Source organism: Cyprinus carpio, chromosome A4, assembly GCF_018340385.1.
Source record: "Cyprinus carpio isolate SPL01 chromosome A4, ASM1834038v1, whole genome shotgun sequence".
In the NCBI taxonomy this organism is placed as follows: Eukaryota; Metazoa; Chordata; class Actinopteri; order Cypriniformes; family Cyprinidae; genus Cyprinus; species Cyprinus carpio.
In genome coordinates this window covers 26,441,004-26,462,368 of record NC_056575.1, presented here as the reverse complement: position 1 = coordinate 26,462,368, position 21,365 = coordinate 26,441,004, and the positions used below count along the sequence as shown (strand labels likewise).

At 39.4% G+C, this 21,365-nt stretch overlaps 1 protein-coding gene and 1 long non-coding RNA gene across 2 annotated transcripts; both read right to left on the bottom strand.

The window, feature by feature from the left end:
* Window positions 1-355: 355 nt before the first annotated feature.
* LOC109112252 (NLR family CARD domain-containing protein 3-like) lies at window positions 356-2,242 on the bottom strand. Its single transcript, XM_042749531.1, has one exon. It carries the CDS (start codon window positions 2,209-2,211, stop codon window positions 457-459), a length of 1,755 nt encoding a protein of 584 aa, XP_042605465.1. The 5' UTR covers window positions 2,212-2,242; the 3' UTR covers window positions 356-456.
* Window positions 2,243-18,367: 16,125 nt separating this feature from the next.
* On the bottom strand, window positions 18,368-20,616 carry LOC109112886. The gene is made up of 5 exons (XR_006158044.1): window positions 19,894-20,616; window positions 19,672-19,799; window positions 19,367-19,577; window positions 18,911-19,199; window positions 18,368-18,814 (listed from the first exon to the last, which is right to left on the bottom strand). It is a non-coding gene; the product is annotated as an uncharacterized LOC109112886 (long non-coding RNA).
* Window positions 20,617-21,365: the final 749 nt, after the last annotated feature.

Sequence of the window (21,365 nt, the reverse complement as noted above, 5' to 3'; positions counted from 1 at the left end):
CTGGTGGAGTGTGGGAGGCACTGTGGGAGTCTCATTTGTGACACCGGCACAGGGCTTGTGGTCAGAGCTGCTGAATTCTGTCTACCGATCAGAATATATTATACATGTTGATTACAATTTGTTTATATATATAAATGCAAATGTCATTCATACAGTCAATAAAATAAACATCATTAGAGGACAAGTAGTCCAAATCTGTTTGCTGTTAGTTTTGTCCCCCTCACATTCATTCCTACATCATCATCTTCATCTTCCACATTGAGCTCTACATCATCCAGCTCTTATACAGAAACACAAAAACCTCCTCAGTTACTTTAGTATGTCTCACACACCTCTCCTGCTCACTGCCAGAAATGTGATTCTCTGAGATTTTCCCCATTTCGTTGTTTTGGTAAAAATGCTAAAATAATAAATGTGATCATGTTTTGAAAGTGCAGTGATTGTTTTCAGTGTTACTTACTGAACTGATCTGGATTCTTTAACCACAGGTAACAGATTCTGAAGAACTTCATCTGCTGTATGTTGAGCTCCTATAAACTGTTTTAGATCAAACACATCCATCTTCTCCTCTGATGTGAGCAACACATAAACCAGAGCTGACCACTGTGAAGAGGAGATGTTGGTTTGTTTTATTTCTCCAGATTTCAGATAATCTTCGATCTCCTGCATCAGTGTATCATCACCCAGTTCATTCAGACAGTGAAACAGATTGATGGATTTCTCTGGAAAGCAATTCTCCCTGATCTTCTGTTTGATGTACTGAACTGTTTCCTCTTTGTTGTAGGAGCAGCTTCCTGTCTGTGTCAGAAGTGTCCGTAAGAGAGTCTGATTGGACTCCACTGAGAGACCGAGAAGAAAACGCAGGAAAAGATCCAGATGTCCATTCTTACTCTGTAAAGCTTCACCCACAGCTTTCTGATGCAGCTCAGATAGTGAATTATATTTCTTCTGGTTAAAAATCTTAGACAACAGACTTAGTTTAGGTTGGTCAACCACATTTCTGTTCTTAATTGTAAAGGAGAAGTGTGCATATAGAGCTGCTAGATGTTCCTGAAGGCTCAGATGAACAAAGCAGTAGACTTTCCCCTGATACAAGCCCAACTCCTCTCTGAAGATCTGAGTGCACAATCCTGAGTACACTGATGCTTCTGTCACAGCAATGCCACACTCTCTCAGGTCTTCATCATAGAAGATCAGGTTCCCTTTCATAAGCTGCCGAAAAGCCAGTTTCCCCAGTTTGAGGATCATGTCTTTATCTGTCACCTTATTCTTATAGTCCTTCTCATGTTTGATGTTGGTCTGAAGGATCAGGAAGTGTGTATACATTTGAGTGAGAGTCTTGGGAACCTCTCCACTCTCTGCTCGACTCAGTATTTTCTCCAGAACAGTGGCTGAGATCCAGCAGAAGACTGGGATGTGGCACATAATGTAGAGGCTCCTTGATGACTTCAGGTGTCTTATGATTTTTTTAGCCAGTCTCTTTTTACTGATCTTCTTCCTAAAGTATTCCTCCTTCTGTGGCTCATTGAAGCCTCGTACCTCTGTCACTCGATGGACACACTCAGAGGGGACGAGATCAGCTGCTGCTGGTCTGGAGGTGATCCAGATGAGAGCAGAGGGAAGCAGATTCCCCACAATGAGGTTCATCAGCAGCACGTCCACTGAGGCTGATTCAGATATATTACACAGATTCACTTTGCTCTTAAAGTCCAGAGACAGACGACACTCGTCCAGACCATCAAAGATGAACAACACTTTATATTCTTCACTGAATATTTCAATTTCTTTTGTTTCAGGGGAAAAAAGATTAAGAAGACCTGAAAGACTGAATTTTTTGTCCTTCATCAAGTTGATTTCTCTGAAAGGAAGTGGAAATATGAGCTGTACGTCCTGATTCTCTTTCCCTTCAGCCCAGTCCAGGATGAACTTCTGCACAGAGACAGTTTTTCCAATGCCAGCGACTCCCTTTGTCAGCACAGTTCTGATGGCTTTGTCTTGTCCAGGTAAAGCTCTAAAGATGTCACTGCATTTGATGGCTGTGTCCTCTGTCGCTGCTCTCCTGGATTGAGTCTCAATCTGTCTCACCTCATGCTCATTATTGATCTCTCCACTCTCACTCTCTGTAATGTAGAGCTCTGTGTAGATCTCATTTAGCAGTGTTGAGCTTCCCTGCATCGCTGTTCCCTCATACAGACGCTCAAACTTCTGCATCAGTTTTGATCTAAAGGTTTTGAGGAATTCACTGCTGTAAAATAAAAATCCCACATTATTGCATGAGTTAATAAACCCCATGTCTCATATATTCTGTATCATATCCTCAAATCATATCTTTTACATAAAGGTTATACCTGAGACCAGGTCGTGTATCTCTACTCTTGAATTGTTCTTGACAAACCATAGACATGTCACAGCTAAGTTCTGGTTCTGTTCTCTTCTGATGAACTAGACTAAACAGAGAGAGATTAAATTTCATTCTTTAAAGGGATAGTTCACCCAAAAATGAAAATTCTGTCATTAATTACTTACCTTCATGTTGTTACAAACCAGTAAGAACTCCATTCATCTTCGGAACGCGAATGAAAATATTTTTGATGCATTCTAACAGTTTTCTGCCCCTCCCATAGACAGCAAGAGTCCTTACATGATCAACATCCAGAAATGTAGCAAGGAAATCTGTAAAATAATCTATGTAACATTAGGGGTTCAACCGTAATATTACGGAGCAAGAGAATACTTATTTGATCGTGTAAGGACTCTTGCTGTCTATTGGAGGATCAGAGAGCTGTCAGAATGCATCAAAAATATCTTACATTGTGTTCCGAAGATGAATGGGATGAAGGTTTTAGGGGTTTGGAATGACATGAGGGTAAGTAATTAACCCTTAAATGCGTATCTCGGGTCTTTAGCAACCCGGGACATCATTCTCTACCCTCTCCCTGCTTCATTTTTCAAGTTAGACATCAACTTTCTTAGTATTCCTTAATTTATTAATTATAAACAATATAACAAAAAAAAGTTAAATATAAAATATGGCTTATTTTATTCTTGTAAATGTAGTTTTTATTGATATATAGGTCTGGGTCGGTAAAGACCTGAAAAGGTAGTATTGATTGGCGAAACAACCTGAAAAGGTAGTATTGATTGGCGAAAAATTCCCGAATATGTATGTGGCGAGGGGGGCATGGGAAGGCGAAAGTCTTACACAGTTATTGGGGGTTTTGTGTGCGGATGCTTCTTGGGAGACAGGGCTGGGAAACAGAGAAGCGGTGGAAAAGACTGGAGATGCGGTTTCGGACCTTCACAGGCTGACTCAGAGGAAACGAGTCTAGTCTCGTGATGAGATGTTTAAAAAACCGTATGACCAAGTCCGCACCATGGACAGACAGCTTCTCCAGCCTGACCAACCACTCTCTTATCCGAATGACTCAAGGCCTGATTCTTTTGGCTGGGCATTCAGGAGAACATCTGCCGGTGGTGTGCGGTGTGTTGTGAATGTCAGCTGGTAAATTCTCTGACCAGTTCTAAAGGGCCATAGCATCCATTACCACTGACAGAGGTCTCCTTTGAGAGAATTGGTATGGACTTCATTGGGCCATTAGCACGCGGACATAGTTTTGCATTAGTTCTGGTGGACTAAGCAACACAATACCCAGAAGCAGTGCCGCTGTGCACCACCTCTGCAAAGAGTGTGGCAGACGCACTGTTTCGAGTCATCTCCTGAATGGGGATCCCCAAAGAGATTCTCACTGATCAGGGCACAGCATTTTTGTTACGTACGCTAAGCGAACTATACAAACTTCTAGGCAATCAATCGATTCGCACCAGTGTCTATTACATACAAACGGACGGCTTGGTGGAACGATCACATATTAAAATCCATGGTTCTTAAGTTTAAGGAGGATGCCAAAAATTGGGATAAATGGCTTGAGCCCCTGTTGTTTGTGGTGTGGGAGGTTCCACAAGCCTCCACGGGGTTTTCCCCATTCAAGCTTCTCTTTGGTCATTAGCCGTGCAGGTGCTTAACATCATTAGAGAGGCTTGGGAGGAGGGGCCTTCAAACAGCCGTAGTTAAATTCAGTATGTCATGGAACTCTGAGCAAAACGCCACACTCTGGGGTGGCTTTCTATGGAGAATTTGCTCCAGGCTTAGGACAAAGTCGGCTGTACAACGGGTACGTGAGCAACATCTAGTTCTAAATTACCCGCTAAGTGGCAAGGAACTTTTGTGGTTACACGGCAAGTGGGGGATCTCGATTATGAGGTAAAGCAAATGGATAGAGGTAATTCATGTCAAATTTAGCATTTCAGTCTTCTAAAATGTTGGAATGAGGTGACCTCGGTTGAGTTAGCGGTGAACATTTCAGCAGAGGAAGATCTCAGACCAGAAGCAGCATTCAAAACCAATTCGCTCGCTCTGGTCTCCGGGGGAGATCACCTCTCACCACTGCAGCTCACGGATTTCACACTTGCCCATGTCACAAAAACCTTCATAACAAACAGCCCCACATCGAAACGATCCCCGGGGAAGTGGCACGCCGTTCGCCCCATCATTTACCGGAACACAAGAAAAAAGTGGTACATGATGAATTAACGGCCATGCTAGGGTTGGGAGTAATAGAAGAATCGCATAGCGACTGGGCAAGCCTGAAAGTTTTAGTGCCTAAAATGGATGGCTCTGTCTGTTTCTGTGTTGATTACAGAAAGATGAATACAGTGTTGAAATTCAACACTTATCCAATGCCCTGAGTTGATGAGCTGCTTGATCGGATAGGTTCGGCTCGCTTTTATTTGACACTAGATTTAACAAAAGGGTATAGGCAGATCCCCTTGTTGCCATTATCCAAGGAAAAACAGCCTTAACAATGCCATTCGGTTTTCACCAATTTTCTACACCCACGTTCGGGGCTCTTGCCACCTTTCAGTGTCTCATGGATAAGATTCTCCAGCCACATAGCTCGTACGCCACTGCCAATCTCGACGACATCATTATACACAGTAATGACTGGCAGAGGCATATGGAATATCTGCTAGCTATCCTGAGATCCTGGAGGGTGGCTGGACTCACGGCAAACCCGCGGAAGTGTTCAACTGGGCATGTGGAGGTACTGCATCTGGGCTTCCACTTGGTTCATGGGCAGGTGCATCCCCAAATTGACAAGACTGCTGCGATTGTGGCTTGCCCACATCCCAAGACCAAAAAGGAGGTGAGACAGTTCCTGGGGCTGGCCGGATATTATAGAAGGTTTGTTCATAATTATTCTGAGCTCAGCAGCCCGCTGACTGATCTCACTGAAAAGAAAGCACCAGACCAAGTTAAATGCTGCCCTGTGCAGCGGGCCGCTCTTACAATCTTCTAACTTTGATCTCCCTTTTTTTGTTGCTGACGGGCAGTCCTGTCCCAGGTGGTCAGAGGAAAGGAGCGGCTGGTGCTGTATCTGAAGTCGAAAGCTCTCAAAGTCTACGGTATTACCTCCTGGGATGGGAATTCACTCTCTGTTCAGACCACGCTAACCACCCTCACCCTACGGTATTACCTCCTGGGATGGGAATTCACTCTCTGTTCAGACCACGCGCATCTCCAGTGGCTCCACTGTATGAAGGATACCAATGCGAGGATCACCTGTTGGTATCTAGCTTTACAGCCTTTTAAGTTCAAGGTGGTCCACAGGCCAGGGGCCCAGATGGCTTCGGCCGACTTCCTCTCTAGAAATGGGGGGGGCGGGGGGCATGGGAAGGTGAAAGGCTGCAGTGGCAGAAAGGGTGTGGAGACAAGCGGTGATAAGGAGGTCAAGTGAATAATGATTAACACCTGTCTTTATTTCCAGTGATTAGGGAGAGACGAGAGATAAGCGCCCCGCAGACCTGGAAGAGGGAGGCCAGCGACATCTGAGAGAGAGTCTGAACAGAGTGTGTGTGTGTCCTTATGCTAGACTATGGAGGCATAGAGCTGAGCAGCACTTTATTTTTGTTCTGTTTTGTTTGGGAGTAATTAAAGAGATTTACTCGCCACCCCTGACTTCCTTGTCCTTCATCTTAAACAAACTGTATTACAATGTAATAATGATGGGCTAAACATTCATGCATTTAAGGGTTAATGACAATTTTTATTTTTGGGTGAACTAACCCTTTAAATTACTGTATGCTAGTGACTGTATTTAAATAGCACTTTGTAATCATTTCATTCACTATTTATACAAAAATTGTGAACTGAACTGTGATAATATATAATAATGTAAAATGTCATGCTATAATCATATTTTTATAAGAATGTTATACCTGAGATCAGGCTGTGTATCACCACTGTTAAACCTAATTGGCTGAGTCATAGACCAGTCACTCTTCATAGACACACAGCTGGGCTCTAGTTCTGTTCTCATCTGATGAACTAGACTAACAGAGAGAGATTAAAATTCATCCTTTAAATTACTGTATGCAAGTGATTGTATGTAAAGAGCACTCTGTAATCATTTCATTCACTGTTTATACAAAAATTGTGAACTGTGATAATATATAATAATAATGTAAAATGTCATGCTATAATCATATTTTTATACGTATGTTATACCTGAGATCAGGCGGTGTATCTCCACTGTAAAACTTAATTGGCTGACTCATAGACCAGTCACTCTTCATAGACACACAGCTGGACTTTTGTTCTAAACTCTTCTGATGAATTGGACTAAAACAGAACAGGTTTAACCCTTTATTATGAGAATCATCTATATATATAATAAGATAATCATCTTAATATACTTCAAAAGGAATTTTTATGAAAAACACTTTTGGAGCCTTTATGGTCTTATTGTTTTCAATAAATATTAAACTTCATAAACAATATACACATTTTTCCTAACATAAAAGGTTATTTAATATGTTACTCAAAGTACCTGTGTCTTGGAAAAAAAGGGTTGTCTCCAGATGTTTGTGGTTCATCCATGATGGATCTGAACAGTTCGATCTCCAACACTGATAAACAAGTGAAGAGACAGACAATCACCAAAATCAAAAACAATATAAGCCTTATATGGTTGTGTAACTCATTTTATTAAACATTTAAAGATATTGTGTATTATAAATAATAGAGTTTGTCTGTTTCAAATGGCTGAACATCACCTCTGTACATTTACATTCAGTTTTATACCATTATCCTTACAAGGCAGAATTTGAGAGGAAAACCAATGTAGAAGAGATTATGGCTCAAGATTACACAAACAACATAAAGGTGAGATATTCTCCTTATATTAATTAAGAAAGACAATGCATGAGTAATATCTATGAATGTAATACATTTATTTCATTTGATATTACGTACCGTGTAAAACACAACCTTATTTCAACTTTTTACTTACATTAATAAAGAAGTCGCTTTGTGCTCCACACCTAAAGACTAGCTTTGATCAAAATATTTGGCTATAAGAAAAGTTTTCAAAATGTTCTTGGTCACCCATTATGTACAAATCAATTCCCACATGAGCAAATAAAAAAATCTTACAAACAGGTTTAAACGTTGCATGTAAAACAATCTGTATTCACTTTCATTTTGTCAGCAAAGTTGCCAAACCTGTTTGGAGAGGAAAAATCATCATCACAGTAGGTTTTAAAGTTTGGTCTTGAGTGACGAGACTAATTTGAGAAAATATTTGTTAACAATTTATAATAACAGTCAGTTTTAACTAATTTTCTAAGTGTTTTGTTAATGATTAACTAATCATTTCCTAACATTAATAAACAATTGTAGATGATTAATAAGTGATATTTTAACATGCCACAGGTGTTTAAGTCATCCAAAAATGTTTTTTTTTTGTAAATAATGAAATGATAATATAAATTTTAAATGTTAAAATATAAATTCCTTATTTTTACAATTTTGTTTCTCTAACAGTCATAACATTATGTTGCTCTAATATTTTATTGTGAAGGTTTTCGATGTTGAAACTGATGAGAAACTATTTGTGAAAAACATCAGCACAGAAGAACAAGCTTGTGGATTCACAACGGAGTAGGAATAATCAGAGATTTCAAACTTTGATAAAATGTCTGAAAATCTCAATGCAAATTCATACTAATTCATACAAATGAACCAAGTAGCTAATTCGTTGGGTCATACAAAATCGTACAATTAATTATGAATTCATACTTATTCACACAAAAAATTTTACAATTTGTTCGTCTCATTCAAGAAACATGACCCAACTCTTGTGATATATTACAGCACTTTACGCACTACACCAAGTAAGCACTCGGTCAAATAATGTCTTGATTTTTGATATAAAGTCTATTATATGTTCTTTAATCAGATCGGCTCCTTGTATTACATCTTGTCTGCTCAACGTTGGCTTTGTTTCTTTTTGTCCCAAATGATTTAAACCAATGCATAGTACTAGCTAGTGCCTAGCGTGATTAAATGCTAGCATCAGCTTTCACATAACATGACACAGATCTTCAATTGTTTTATCATATTCATATTATGTTAAATAAAGTAGTATTTTTCCACTCTAGTTCAGCTGTTGTAATTAATTCACAGTAACCCCTTACCATGCTTTTACCACATAGTTCTATCGTGGTATTTTGTAGTTGTAAAACAGTAACCACAACCCTTGCCATGCTTTCAACACCTCCCTGTAAGCTATTTTTAGATGGTCATTTAAGTTGATCAATTGCTGGTTTGAGCTGGTCATTAGCTGGTCATGTGCTGGTCCTAAACTGGTCCGACCAGCTTAACACCGGATTCACACTGCAAGCGTGAGCAGCGCATATTGTTTTCGGCATGCATGTTAATCAATGAGTGCATTCACACCGGCAGCAGGAGCAGTATGTAAGCGTCAAGCAGGAGCATTGCGTGAGCAGCAATGAAGTTTTGCTCTGCCACAAACCATCAAAAAAATGCAAAAGTGACAGCACAATTTTGATTTAAAAAAATAAACATGATTTCACACAAAACATGCAAAAAATGCACAGAATAAGCATGTCTGGTGTGTTTTAACTAATTGAAGTATGTCAGGGAAGAAAATTAAGAATCAAAAATATGTATTGAAGATTTACCCATTTTAACTTGTTTAATTGCCATATAAGCAAATTATAACTTAAAACATTTTATCAAACTCAAACATTTTGCTCAGAATCTCAAGTTACAATGGAGTATATACATAAGAATTTCATTATTCATACATTATTGACAGCTTCTGTAAATATTGCACACGTTCACTTACGATTGACGTGAAAAAAATTCCGCCTTTTATTTATTTTCAGTTCCACAGTTACAGAAACGGAGCTATAGACACAATAAATGCACATAAAACATACTGACATCTTCAATATTCGGCCTAATAAAAATATTAAGACCGCTCAGCATGTTCACCTCGGTTAGAACAAACCTTTTCATTTTTTAAATTAAACGATATGAAAAGAAATAATATGAAAGAATAATTATATTCCACCAGGTCTTCAGTTACAAAAACAGACAACAAGGCACAAATTACAAACAAGGACACAAGAAGAATCGTATGAATTGACATTATTTTTCTTCCTATTATATTTTATTTAAATACTAAGATTTAAATTACGATTGGCTAGAAACTCATATAGCCTATTATATTTTATTTTTTTATTCAGCTCTACATAAATAAATTTTTGAGATTCTTACTTAGCCTAACGTGTAGTTAAAATCCAACAAATAATTCACATTTCTCCCAATCAGTTACAAAAACTGAGTTTAATCACAAGTAATTTACATAGCCTAAAACATATTGACAGCTTACAAGAAATGGACATGAATATTATGGACACACACTGAACTTGGTTAATACCACATATTTGGGTAAGAGCCTATGGTAAAAGTATATATTATTAAAAAAAATTATAATAATAACAGTATAAACAGCACAATCTATATTTGAGTATGACTTTAACAACATTTTTCCCTCACGTGAATTCCCGTGTTATAACTTTCAAGACTTCAAAACATTCAAGTTTATAGTTGACCAACCTCTAAAAACAAATGTATAGCTGTCTTTGTAAAGAACTATGTAGCTTTGGAGCCGCTGCGGTGACACTGTACAAATGCTCCAAGTGTGAATACTCTGAAACATCTGCAGCTGCAGAGACGCTGTAGTTACGCTCACGCTTGCAGTGTGAAACAGGCATAAGACCAGGACATGACCAGCTAAGGACCAGCAGAAACAACAATAGGACCAGCTTAAACCAGCTCCAACCAGCATCCCAGCTTCATATGCTGTTTTTTTCAACAGGGCTGCTGTCCCTTGCATTTCAGCCAGTTCAACCCCAACAGTGTGTTCATGATATTATTATTAGAAAAAATAGCACAGAAACCACATTTCAGTGTAAGCACATTGCAAAAGTAATAGGATTCATGCAGATAAATATCATTACAACTTTACAAAAAATAAATGTTTTAATAAAATATCTTACTATATTTCCCCAAAACTGCAGAAACATGCATTAAAAACATTGACAAAACAAAATGTCATAGAACATATGTTAAATAACTTCTCTTAATTAGCAAATGTAACTACTCCTAGGTAATTACATAAAAAGTCATTCTTAATACCACTTTTTTTATTCATTTTCTTCTGTCTCACAAACAATGTTAAAAGTCTGATTCTCACTACCATATGTTAGGTTTTGATGAAAAAAGAAACCAAAACATAATATTTAATAAAAATTCTTACCTAGTCCATATCCCTGTGTACAGTACGTTCACGTCAGTCTTACAAAAACATGTTCAGTGCAAGTTCTCCAAAAAACGCACACAAATAGTAGGAGAGACAAATAAAAACACATAATAAAATGCCATTCATGTCCTTTTCTGTTGGTGTTTATGGTTGTCAAGTGCATCTAGCACATGGTTTGTGATTTGTTTGATGAGTGCTCCTTTGTTTGTCATGTCTTGGCCCCGCCCCTCACCTGTCATTGCTCGTTGTCCTGCTCAATTGTTGCTTTACTTATTTCCCTTGAGTGTGATATTCTGTGTCAGATTCTTGTTTGCTCTTGAGCTCTCAGCATCAAGTTGTTTTTAATCTGTCAGTTTGTCCAATCTAGTTTTTTCCTATTGACTCCAGGATTCTCTGCCTGTCAACCTCCCGCTGAGCTTTTTCATCCTGATTTATGCTCCTGGTCTACTTCCCTCTTATTCTCTGGTACTGATTGCCCAACAGATTTTGACCACCATTTGTCCTGACTTTAGCAGCAGCCTGCACCTTTGTGGTTTTGCCTCTCAGATTTTCCTGCCATCCTGTGACTGTTGCCTGGCTAAGGATTAATTGTTTTTACTATTTTGGGCAAGGTTTTTTTTATTTATTCATTTATTTTTTATTTATTTTTTTGCTGAGTTTGCTCTTTAAAATAAACCCATATTTTTATTCACCTGCATTTGGGTTCTCTCTCTGTTACTGATCATGACATCATTAAAGACTGTCTGTATAGAATTTTCAAAACATTTACTACTACAAATAATAAAAACGACAATATAATAAGCTGATTCATCTCATTGACTATCATGTGATGGTTAGCTAGTAATCTTTAGTAGTACGTAAGTAATAGTATTAATCACTGTATTTTCAAGTTTTCAAATGGTTAATTTTACCTTTTTTTTTTAACAAGCTTAATTGAACTATATTGCAGTAATCATGTCTAACTTTCATATTTACATATTTAAGATATAAATTTAGGGCTAAATTTAAAAAGAAAAGAAAAAATAGTAATGCCTACAATGTGTATATACCGTCTCTATTTATTATACGTATGTCAATTAAAATTACATAAACTATATATATATATATATATATATATATATATATATATATATATATATATATATATATATAGTTGCGATAAGTGAGATTGCATCACAGCAGCGCGATGAAGCCTGTCCCAAACTGAAGTGTGTGGACGTGGCCTCAGTCCATTCCTTGTGAAGTTCACTCAAATTCCGCATTCCAAGGCTGATTGCGTCACCGCGTCATGACAAAGGCTGACAAATTTCGAAAGCGACTTCAAATACGCCCTTCATTTCCCAAAAAAAATTAAGGGTACATCTGATGGACACTTCGCACCCTACCATATCCCAGAATCACTTGCGGGCAGATGACGATGGTGTTTATATTAAAATAACATGGCGGGTGAGAGTTCTATGGGGGAATTCACATTGAAATGTAAGTATTATGTTTTCATTTACTCAAATACCTAGTGAAAGTGATAAAAGTCAGATTTTTTTTTTTACATAAAACCCACAAAACAATAAGACAACCACTATATAAGGCAATAGTAATTTCCTTTGTTGAGTTTCTGTAGTGCTGTCATGCAAGAGATGTCTACATATGTTTTAACCAAACTTTAGCACTTCAGTATTTTGTATGCTGTGTCATATTTTCTAATGTTAAGATTGCAAACCTGTCTTTATATTCTTCATAAGTGTTTCCATTTTCTCGTTTTAGTACTATTCTGCAGAAAATTAGCCTGCTGGGGAAAGACTTATAAAATACAAATTAATCAAGTTAATAGACACATTTTTGCTGAAAATTCATTGTGCTGTTATTGTTAACAGTCATGGTTTATTTGCTCTACCTTAGGATTGCAAGTGTCCTGGGACAGGTGAGGGAGTGAGTGGAAGCTGGTGGAGCTGCTCTGGGAAGACATCAAACTCCAGAGAGAGACAGAGGAGAGAAGAGCACAGGAGAGCAGGGAGAGAATGGAGGGACCATTAAAAACAAATACATTATTAGCCATTCTCTACTAGTCAAGAGAGAACAATGCATCATGTTGTAAAAGACCATATTTTTGTGGTGCTGCTGTCCTGCGGAGAAAAAAAAAGATTTCATATTTGAACAAATATACTTAACGAATGTACTTCCTTATAGTCTAGCTCTGATTATTTTGAAAATGAAAGTATCAACACTTTGTCAGAATATTAACATTTTTCTAACTATATCAAAGGCTGCATCTGAAGGACTCGGACTGGTCAAACAGAGCACTGTTCAGCTGTGACAGCTGCCACCGAACATTGAGCTATACTATGCTCTTTTATATTTATTTTTTTTATTTACATTTTATTTTTATGTTTAACTGCCTAAAAAATCAGGGTTGCCAACCCATCTACATATGATCACCATGGTCAAGACAATAAACTATATAAAATCACACTTTTGTAAGATATCAGTCAGTATTTGCTGTGTGTGTATTTTGTAGTTTTTTATTTATCATTACATTCAAGTTAGCTCCAAGCCAATTCCTTAATTTTAAGTTGTAATCTGACAAAGGATTTAGCAAACCAGTGTAACTTACCTGGCCTCGGTCTTGGCTAAGCCCCAGGTATATCTGCGTCTCCTCCATTATGACGTAAAACAAAAATGAGCAATTCTGGCTCCACCTATCCTGGCAGGATTGTCCTCTCATCAGCTCTCCTCTTGCACCGCTGCTATGCAATAGAGCGCTAATCGGGAATCTCTGGTATTGCAATTAGGAAATCCTGCAAAGGCGGAGGGTCCTTCATGCACTTCGGAGGCCTGGTCTTCGAAGTGTGTACACTCAACTTTGCGACACAATTAGCGTCAGCATCATTTGAATTTTTTTTTTTAAAAAACAATCAAAAAGATCTCATCCATACACATAACTACAGTTAATTGAAGGTGGTTCCTAAGCAAACATTGGTCACCAGTACTACTGACCAAACCACTTAAACATGCAAGACCCTTACAACTGTTAAGCCTGTTTTATACTCTACTCGTCCACAAGTTCGCTTGGGTGCACTTGGCAAAAGTGAAGTCATGGCAGTGGCAAAAGTGCATGCGGCACTATTTTGCATGGGCGTTGTGCATGGCATCTTGAGCAAACTGTTCACGCGGCACCACATAGAACATGAATGATTTTGAGGCTGTTTTGGCTGAACACCTGTACAAGCATCTTTATGATCCATCAACGGGTGATCATAGAGATAGCTAGATGGCAAATAACTCTTGCCGATAAATCGTTTTATAAACATGTCAAAAGTGCATCACTTAAATTTGTGAAGACTTGCAAAGCACCTAAATAAAGAATTTTTATGTGAAAACATTTACAGGTGCATCAGTAAATTAGAATGTCGTGGAAAAGTTCATTTATTTCAGTAATTCAACTCAAATTGAGAAACTTGTGTATTAAATAAATTCAAAATACACAGACTGAAGTAGTTGAAGTCTTTGGTTCTTTTAATTGTGATGATTTTGGCTCACATTTAACAAAAACCCACCAAATCTCAACAAATTAGAGTATAGTGACATGCCAATCAGCTAATCAACTCAAAACACCATCAAAGGTTTCCCGAGCCTTCAAAATGGTCTCTCAGTTTGGTTCACTAGGCTACACAATCATGAGGAAGACTGCTGATCTGACAGTTGTCCAGAACACAATCATTGACACCCTTCACAAGGAGGGTAAGCCACAAACATTCATTGTCAAAGAAGCTGGCTGTTCACAGAGTGCTGTATCCAAGCATGTTAACAGAAAGTTGAGTGGAAGGAAAAAGTGTGGAAAAAAAGATGCACAACCAACCGGATTGTCAAGCAAAATTGATTCAAGAATTTGAGTGAACTTCACAAGGAATGGACTGAGGCCACGTCCACACGAAGCTGGTGCATTCCCTATCCGATCATTTTTTTTCATTCTAAAAAAAAATTCCATAAACACGGCGTCTTCTCAAGAAATATCTGCGTACACACGAAACCACTGAAACTGACTGAAAACGGTGTAGTATATATGCCAGACCAGTATGGAGCGCTGTAATTCTGCCACAGATATACACTATACACGGAGAAGAAGACTTTGAGCATGCGCATAACCTTGCGCGCTGTATACGAACCAAGAAGAAGAAGACGAAGATGGCGAACGCAACAACTTCAAGAGCAAGAGCAAGAGTGGAGTCTTTCGTATGGACTGACGACGAAGTCGAACTACTACTTAGAGTCACACTCGACTACAAGTCCACTAAGCTCCAAGAAAACGTTGACTGGGAGTCGTGTCACTCTAAATATTGTGATATAACGGACGCGTTTCAGGCACAGTATCCGAGGGAGCAAACCGAGAAGGATTTCCCTCATGATGCTAGCATGGTCTCAAAAGCCCAAGTCACCGCAAAGTTGAAAAATATACGCAGCAAATACAGGCATGCGGTTGACACAGGGCTTCGAAGTGGTCAAGGACGGGTAGTACTCATATTTTATGAGCTTTGCGAGGAGATCTGGGGTGGGTCGCCTGCTACACGCTCCATCGACACCGGCATCGAGACAGGTGACCTGGAAGAGTCGTCTACATCGACAGTGTGGAGCTGCCTTCCGATTCTCCAAACTCCACTGAATCCCTCGACTGTCTTCCATCTGCGGTTGTAAAGCAGCGCCGGGATTTGTTCCAGGTAAAATTTGCTCCAGGTTTATGATTTCAAGCTTATGAGTTGAACTTAAAGGAATAGTCCACCTCAAAGTTGAAAATTGTATCATCAATTACTCACCCTCATGTTGTTTCAAACCTGTATGAATTTCTTTCTTCTGCTGAACACAAAGAAAGTTATTTTGAAGAATGTCAGTAACCAGACAGTTATGGAAGTCATTGGGTACCAACATCAACAACTGTCTGGTTACCGACATTCTTCAAAATAACTTTCTTTGTGTTCAGCAGAAGACAGAAATTCATACAGGTTTGAAACAAAATGAGGGTGAGTAAATTATGACACAATTTTCCACTTTGAGGTGAACTATTCCTTTAATTTTTGTTCAATTTAATGCATTTGTTTAAATGTAGCTAAAATCAATTGTGTGGAACCACTTACCATAACATTTAGTAAATTCAATGAATTAATTTTTTTTCAGTGTAGTTAGGATGGATGCATGTTCTTTGTGTAGGTGCCCACTAAGCGAAATAATGTCCGAAAGACGTCTTTTTCATTCTGGCTCCTCAGTGGACGTCATTTCAACGTCCGATTTTTGTAACAAAGACATTGAAAAGACGTCTTTCGGACATCATTTTGGTTAGTGGGTGTGTTGGTTTAGTGCATTATTCACATAGCTTTTCTGAACTTATTTTGCGTAGTAATAATGCAAATTTTCTCTGCTATATTTAAGGCAAAGTTGAACAGCCATAGAGGAGACAGGCTGAAGAGGAAGGTTCCCACTGATCCGGCAGAGGAGGACCTTAAAATAAAGAGGAGGATGTTGGAGTTGATGGAGGACTCTTCTAGACGCAACTCCGACAACATGCTGCAGATAAATACAAACATTGCTAACATTACCAGCACCATTCAGGAGGGTTTTCCCTTTATGAGGGAATTGTTATTCCAACGGCAATTTACACCCCCCCCCCACAGCAGCAGTGGTCAATTCCAAGGGCACCCACCACCATCATTCATGAACACAACACCACACCCTACACACCAGCCTTCCTGCAAACACCTCGGCCCGATGAACCAGCAAACCAACCTCGACAGTACCGCCCTGAATGTTACACACCTACACCACATGTCACCCCACATCAGCAAACATCATTTTCGTACAGACGTGCACTGCTGCAAGATGACACAGAGTGACTGCCCTGTTGCACTATATAATTCTTGATTTTATATTGTTTGCACTGCACTTCAGTTCTGTGCACGGTTGCACTTTATACAGTTTGACCTGTTTTGTGTAAATAACACAAAACAGTTGTAGTTGACATGTTGTATATAGTTATTGTGTTTTGTGCACTGTTGCACTTTATACCTGTTCAATATTACCTGTTTTTTCAAATGGTTCTTTGACCTAAATATTTATTTTCCAATAAAAACAAGTTCTCGAATTGTTGCAGTCATTTATTTTCACTAGACATATTCAATACAACACTTTTAAAATAATCATTAGTACATTTTCAAAAAGGGTAAATACTTTAAAAAAAAAACCTGAACAAAATAGAAAAAAAAACTTGATGGCCAACATTTTTAAGGGTCAAGGTACTTTGTGAGTACTCTCCTCACTCTCTTTCCCTCTCCTTCATTACAGTCTGTGAGGTAGTTGTTGCATTGTGTAGGAGGCTGTAAGTCTTTATCACCTTGCATCGTTCCCAACACAGTGTGTTCAGCCACAGTCTCCTTACAGTTTTCACAAAAAATTGTGGAGAACAAAGTAGGCGTAAATGACAAAGGGCAGGTCCTGCAAGTTGATGTCCATAGGCCTTTTCAGTGCAGCAAATCTGGCTTTGAGACGACCAAAAGCACACTCAATGACCATCCGTGCCCTACACAAACTTAGCCCAAAGTACTGTTCTTGAAGTGTGGAGCCACTGTTTGCATATTCCTTCATCAAGTAAGGCAGCAGAGGGTAGGCTGGGTCACCAAGAAGATAAATTGGTATGTCCTCCTCGTTGTCCACAATCTGTTTTTTTTCAGAGGAGGGATCTGGTCAGTTTTAGAGTATAGGTTGAGCTTTGAATTAGCAAAAACCCGTGCATCGTGTACACTCCCGGGCCACTTTATCACAACATCCATAAATCTGTACTTATAATCACAGACAGCCTGTACATTGAGAGAATGTTTGCCTTGATGTAGTCCATCGAGTTGGCAGACGGCTGCTTGATTTCTATGTGTGTGCCATCGACCGCTCCCAAACACTGTGGCATGCCATGAGCATACTTGCCAACCTTGAGACCTCAGAATTAGGGAGATATTCAAAGGGGGGGGGGGGGGGGGGGCTCATATATAATCACACACACAAACAAACGTAAAGAAGAATATAATTCATTTATTTGTACATAATTTATACATACATATTATGTACAATAACAACAACACTCCTCTACTGATGGTTGTATTTGAAGGTGCAATGCTTCGCAGCCAGTAGCACAGCCCTTAAAGGAGTGAAGCTATGAGCAACACCTGTGAAATTCAATTTGCAGGAAAGTAGTGAGTTAAGCGTTGAATTGTCAATCCTTGTTCTATTCTCTGTCACTATCTTTCTAACCATGCTGAACACCCTCTCTGATGATGCATTGCTGTGTGGCACACACAAAAGTGCCTTCATTAAATGCACCAGAGTCTGGAATCTTCCATCTCTCCCTAGCATAGCCCAAAACCTGTCGATCCTTGCTTCCTGAGGAAGATCTTCCCTGCCAAGCACCTGGTACTCCACTACTTCTTCCCTAAGGCTATCCAGGTCCAACCGCAGCTGCGCTAGACTTCTCCCTAGCTCAATAACTGCAAATGAAAATGCGCAAATTAAGCACAAGTGAGCTGGGGATATAATTTCCTTCTCTGTTCTCTCTCTCTATTATCATCTGTAACGTCTGATTGATTATTAAACAACTACCACATCATTTAAAAAAGGGGATGCACCTGAATTTTGGGGAAAATTGATGTCGTGACTCTGGGTCCAACAGGGTCAGGTTTTGGAGGATGATGTTGTCGAGGGGGAATGCAGTCATCATCTTTGTGGTCACAGCTACAAAGAAGTCTCTCACTGCTCTGACACATGATCACATAAAAAAGTACAGGCATTGTATGATGGGATGTCAGTTTGTTAGCTCTTAGGATGTAAGCTGATTTGGATAACACAATAATCATAATGTTTACTTTATCATCATTGGCACAGAAGAGGAAAGTTCATCCATGTTGTCCTCCAAGAAGGTTTGTGCAGCTGCTCCAAGAAAGAGTTCTTTGTCTGGAAACTGTAGGCTGGCCTCCTTGAACTTGATGTCCTTCAGTGGGACGTCAGCAATAAGGCTGGCAGGGAGAAAATCTTCCCATGAATCTTCTCACCAAGCTGGTCATCTCCTGGTGCAGCCTATGGATCATGACTCCTTCAGCCTACAAACACATGATGGATGATCTGTTATGAAAAACGATGATATCAGCATTATTTATTATAATTATTTAAGTTTATCTTTTGATAGGCTGGCTGACCTGAAACATAACATTGAACTCTGCCAGTGGTTTCAGAACCTGGGAGAGGAAGAGGAAGAAAAACTTTGTCTTCTTGCTGGTTAAATGCTCTGCCAGCATCTTCACTTTGCCAGGCTTCTCCACATCCTCATGACTAGCAAAATATGCCTGCAGTGCATCCCACTGGCTGAGCACCCGTTTTATGCAAGTCAGCAAGCTGAGCCACCTGGTTGCACAATATCGGAGTATCTTCAGAGTCTCTGAGTCTGTGAACTCCACAAACTCTTTGAAGATTTCACAACGTTTGGCACTAAAGTTGAGAAAGATAAAAAAAAACAACAACAGGAAAGAAATAGTTAAATAATGATAAAGCCAGGGAACCAAAATGACATCCAATAAATATCAAATTGTGGCACAGAGCCTCTCTTTTAACTTATGTGCAAGTGTAACGACCGGGCAGAATATCAATATGCGTACCTTATGTCAAAGTGAGCATATATGCTGCTGAGGATTTCTTCAATAGGCTGGTGTAGAGCCCTAATGCCACATCCTGTGGCCAGCTGGACCAGATGACAGATGCATCACATGTCAATTAGGGATGGCTGCAACAGAATTGTGCTTCCCCTTCATGACACTGGCATTATCACTATTAAATGCCACAACGTTTTTCCAGTCAATTTTTCTGTCACTAGGAACAAACAAAGTACAACATTACTTATTAGTTGTCTGTCTCCAAGCATATTATAATGTATTCACATGGACATTAGTGACTTTAATTTTACCTTAGCACTGTGTTCAGTGACTGAAAGAGGTTCTCTGCTGTGCCAATGTTGCACACTGGCATGTGCAGAAACCTCGTCACCACCTCCTGAGTTTTCGGATCGCAAACCCTGGCCAATATTACAAACTCCTTTAAAAAATAATATATATATATTTAGAGAGCAATTTTCACTGACAGCAGCCACAAATTACTTACAAGAGAAGTGTAAATTCAAAATACATACTTTATCCGTGTTTCTACTTGTGCTTTCATCACACATCAGACCAAAGGGTTGGTCAAGGCACAGTTTGATCACTTTCCTGTCCAATTCCGGGGCAATGGCACCTATAAAAGTACACAGTAATGAAAACACAGTTTTTCTACTAACTGTGCTGTACTTGCTGCTTACTTAAGAAAAAAAAAAGAAAGAATTAATACTCTTTAACAATTCAATCTTAAAATACGGGACAAATCCGTATTATGAAGGGACAAGTCTCAACTCTAACTCTTAGAAAACAGTATTATTTTATATACACTCACCTTTCACTATTTGAGTAGCCTTTGTTCTTCTGTTTGCGTACTGGTGAGCAATATCTGAATCCGGGAACATATTCTTCACGGATTTGTTGAAAACATCCGCAAATGTGAACGGGATGTTGCTTGTAGCTAACAGCATAGCCATCTTTGTCTCGGCATAAATAACACCATCGGGTCTACCTTTGGAAAGATGGCCCAAAATACTGTGCTGTGACCGGTGCTGCATTGCCGCAGCCTTGTGCTTTTCTGACCCTATGTGTGTAATTAAATCCGTTCGGCCACCGTGTTCAATGGAGAAGTCTGATCTACAAAATTTGCAGGCAGCATATCCCTTCCCCTTCGAGCTGTCCTGGCTGAACCTGAATTCTTTTTTCCATTAAGTTAGGAATTTGCAGGCATATTTTCTCTTTTTATTCGCCATGTCTCTTCTTTCTTCCTTTTCTCCTTCTTCTTCTGCTTCTTTTTTTCCGTTCTGAATATGCAGCGCTTGACTTTGAGGTGTAACCTTTATTATTGTTCAGTCTGAAACGGCGCCCAGTGACGGATGGTGTAGCGATATTGTTGTCCGGGTGGAAATCGGGAGAAATTCGGGAGAAAGGTCGGCCCGGGAGATTCTGGGGAGGGGCTTTGAAATTCGGGAGTCTCCCGGAAAAATCGTGAGGGTTGGCATGTGTGGCCATGAGCACGATGGAAACGCAAAACCAGATCCTCGGCCTCGGACTCCGTAAAAGGCAACTTGATGTACTTTGGACCCAGGTGGACAGCGATCGCTTTGCACTTTTGCCTGACGACAACAGACACAGCCTGTCACGACACGCCGAAGGCGTTAGCAGTCTTCCTTAGCCGTCCCTCGTCGCTCAAATAATGCGAGTTAACGCAACCCTTTTGAGTGTAGTAATTGGTGCCCTCATGTTTGTTGCTTGCCCTTCAATATACGGACTGAGTTCCTCACTCAGGGCGATGAGAGATGCTTTGGACATGCGGAAATTCTCCCTCCATTCATCTTCCACAACAACGCCATTGACAAAGTTGTCCCACCAACTGTTAGTTCTACATGGTCTTATCCAAAATTTTCTCCTGGTTGTTCTCCTGGTTGTCTTCCACAGTGGATCTAAGAGCATGTGGCGTATGGTGTTGTCCATTATCACTTGTTGCTCACCACAATTGCATAGAAGCAAT

Bases quoted from the DNA above. Each gene is read 5' to 3' on its own strand.
- LOC109112252 (XM_042749531.1), bottom strand. From the start codon at position 2,211: ATGCAGAAGTTTGAGCGTCTGTATGAGGGAACAGCGATGCAGGGAAGC.